This window comes from Eurypyga helias, unplaced genomic scaffold (assembly GCF_000690775.1).
Source record: "Eurypyga helias isolate BGI_N326 unplaced genomic scaffold, ASM69077v1 scaffold21396, whole genome shotgun sequence".
NCBI classification, from domain to species: Eukaryota; Metazoa; Chordata; class Aves; order Eurypygiformes; family Eurypygidae; genus Eurypyga; species Eurypyga helias.
The window spans coordinates 1534-3029 of NW_010257492.1; the positions used below are offsets into that span (position 1 = coordinate 1534).

At 65.4% G+C, this 1496-nt stretch overlaps 1 protein-coding gene across 1 annotated transcript in view; it reads left to right on the forward strand.

The window, feature by feature from the left end:
- Positions 1-1490, forward strand: part of BSDC1 (BSD domain containing 1) — a gene marked incomplete at both ends in the record, with an annotated part of 2599 nt that extends 1109 nt beyond the window's left edge. Inside the window, 4 exons of the mRNA XM_010154042.1 lie at positions 273-416; positions 742-810; positions 1018-1099; positions 1267-1490. Of these exons, the coding sequence (XP_010152344.1) occupies positions 273-416; positions 742-810; positions 1018-1099; positions 1267-1490 (519 nt within the window). The remainder of the gene's footprint in view (positions 1-272; positions 417-741; positions 811-1017; positions 1100-1266) is intronic.
- Between the last annotated feature and the right edge of the window lie 6 nt (positions 1491-1496).

The window sequence follows — 1496 nt, forward strand, 5'->3', positions numbered from 1 at the left end:
TGGCCGTGCTGTCGTCGCGGCGGACGGGTCGCTGTGCGGGGGGAGCGGATCCGCCTGCTGCGCTGGGGACGAGCTGAGAGTTTGCTGGGCCGGTGTAAACCGCTGCCACGGCTGGGGCTGCGCGGCCTTGTGCTGAGGGGACCTTGGCGTGGGGCGGGCTCAGAGACCCCCATGTCCCTCCTTCCTTGCCTCTTGCTCGCTCCAGCTGCCCTGGTCCCTAGTATTTCTCCAGTGAACCTTCCCCAGACTGTCCCTGCCGTGTTTGTGCCCAGGACTGCTACCTGTGCTCGTCCTCTGCAGGCCCCGCGGAGCTGCTGGAGGCCTGGCTCTCGCAGTTCAGCCTGGAGGAGAAGAAAGGGGAGATCGCGGAGCTGCTGGCGACCAGCCCGTCCATCCGGGCTCTCTACACCAAAATGGTGAGGCCCTGCCTGGCTCCTGGTGTGGGAAGGTCTGACCTGGGATGTGGCGTGGGGAACCCCGAGCTGCTTGGGCCCTCGGTGGTAGAAAGGTCTGTTGCACCGGGGTATTGGGAGCGTACTGTACTCTTCCTCCCCGCTCGTTTGTCGCGGGCCTGGAGCAGGAGCTCATCTGCAGCTGCCCCACGTGTGTCTGCGCCTCCGCCAGCGCCTACCAAGGCCTGGTCCCAGGCCTGAGTGCCTGAGAGACAGCCGCAAGGTGCAGGAGGAGCACGGTCACTGCCTCGGTCCCCGTTCCTCCCTCTAAGTGTCTCCTGTTTCCCAGGTCCCGGTGGCTGTTTCCCATTCGGAATTCTGGCAGCGCTACTTCTACAAAGTGCATCGCCTGGAGCAGGTAGGTGGGAGGTGGGTGTGCCCCCCCGGGGTGGGCACTCCAGCCAAGGGCCCTGCAGTCGTACACCAAAGGGGCAGAAGGTAGTTCTCTTGGAAAAGCCAGGATCTGGGCTGCCTTCCCCGTGTCCGTGTCGGCACTGGCCCTGAAATACCCGGAGGAGGAAAGGACGGGGGTCGTGATTTGCTGCTGACGCTGAATTCCCGGCAGGAGGAGGCCCGGAGGGAGGCTCTGAAGCAGCGAGCAGAGCAGAGCATTCACCACGAGGAGCCAGGCTGGGAGGAGGAGGAAGGTGGGTCGGATGGTTGGGGGTCTGCGGGAGGGCTCGCGCAGACCTCGGCACATCTCAGTTCGGGGGGCGGTGGCTCCTCCTCACCCCCCCAGATCCAGCGCCCAGCCCTGCTGCGCTGCCGGCTGCTGCGGTGCTTGCTGAAACGCCTCTCTCCTGCCTTCCTACAGAGGAGTTCTTGGGGATGTCACCCCTGCCTTGTGCAAGCGTGAAATTTCCAGAAACAGCAGAGAAAGCCCTGGCAGGAAGCCACCCCCCTGCTCACAAGGGACCCTCGGAGGAGCGCGGGGCCGTGCTCCCCCCGGGGCCGGCCCCAGCAGAGGGGAGCCCCTCGGAGAGCAGCGAGAGCGTCTCCCTCGTGACTCAGATTGCAAACCCTGCCTCTGTGCCTGCTGCGCAG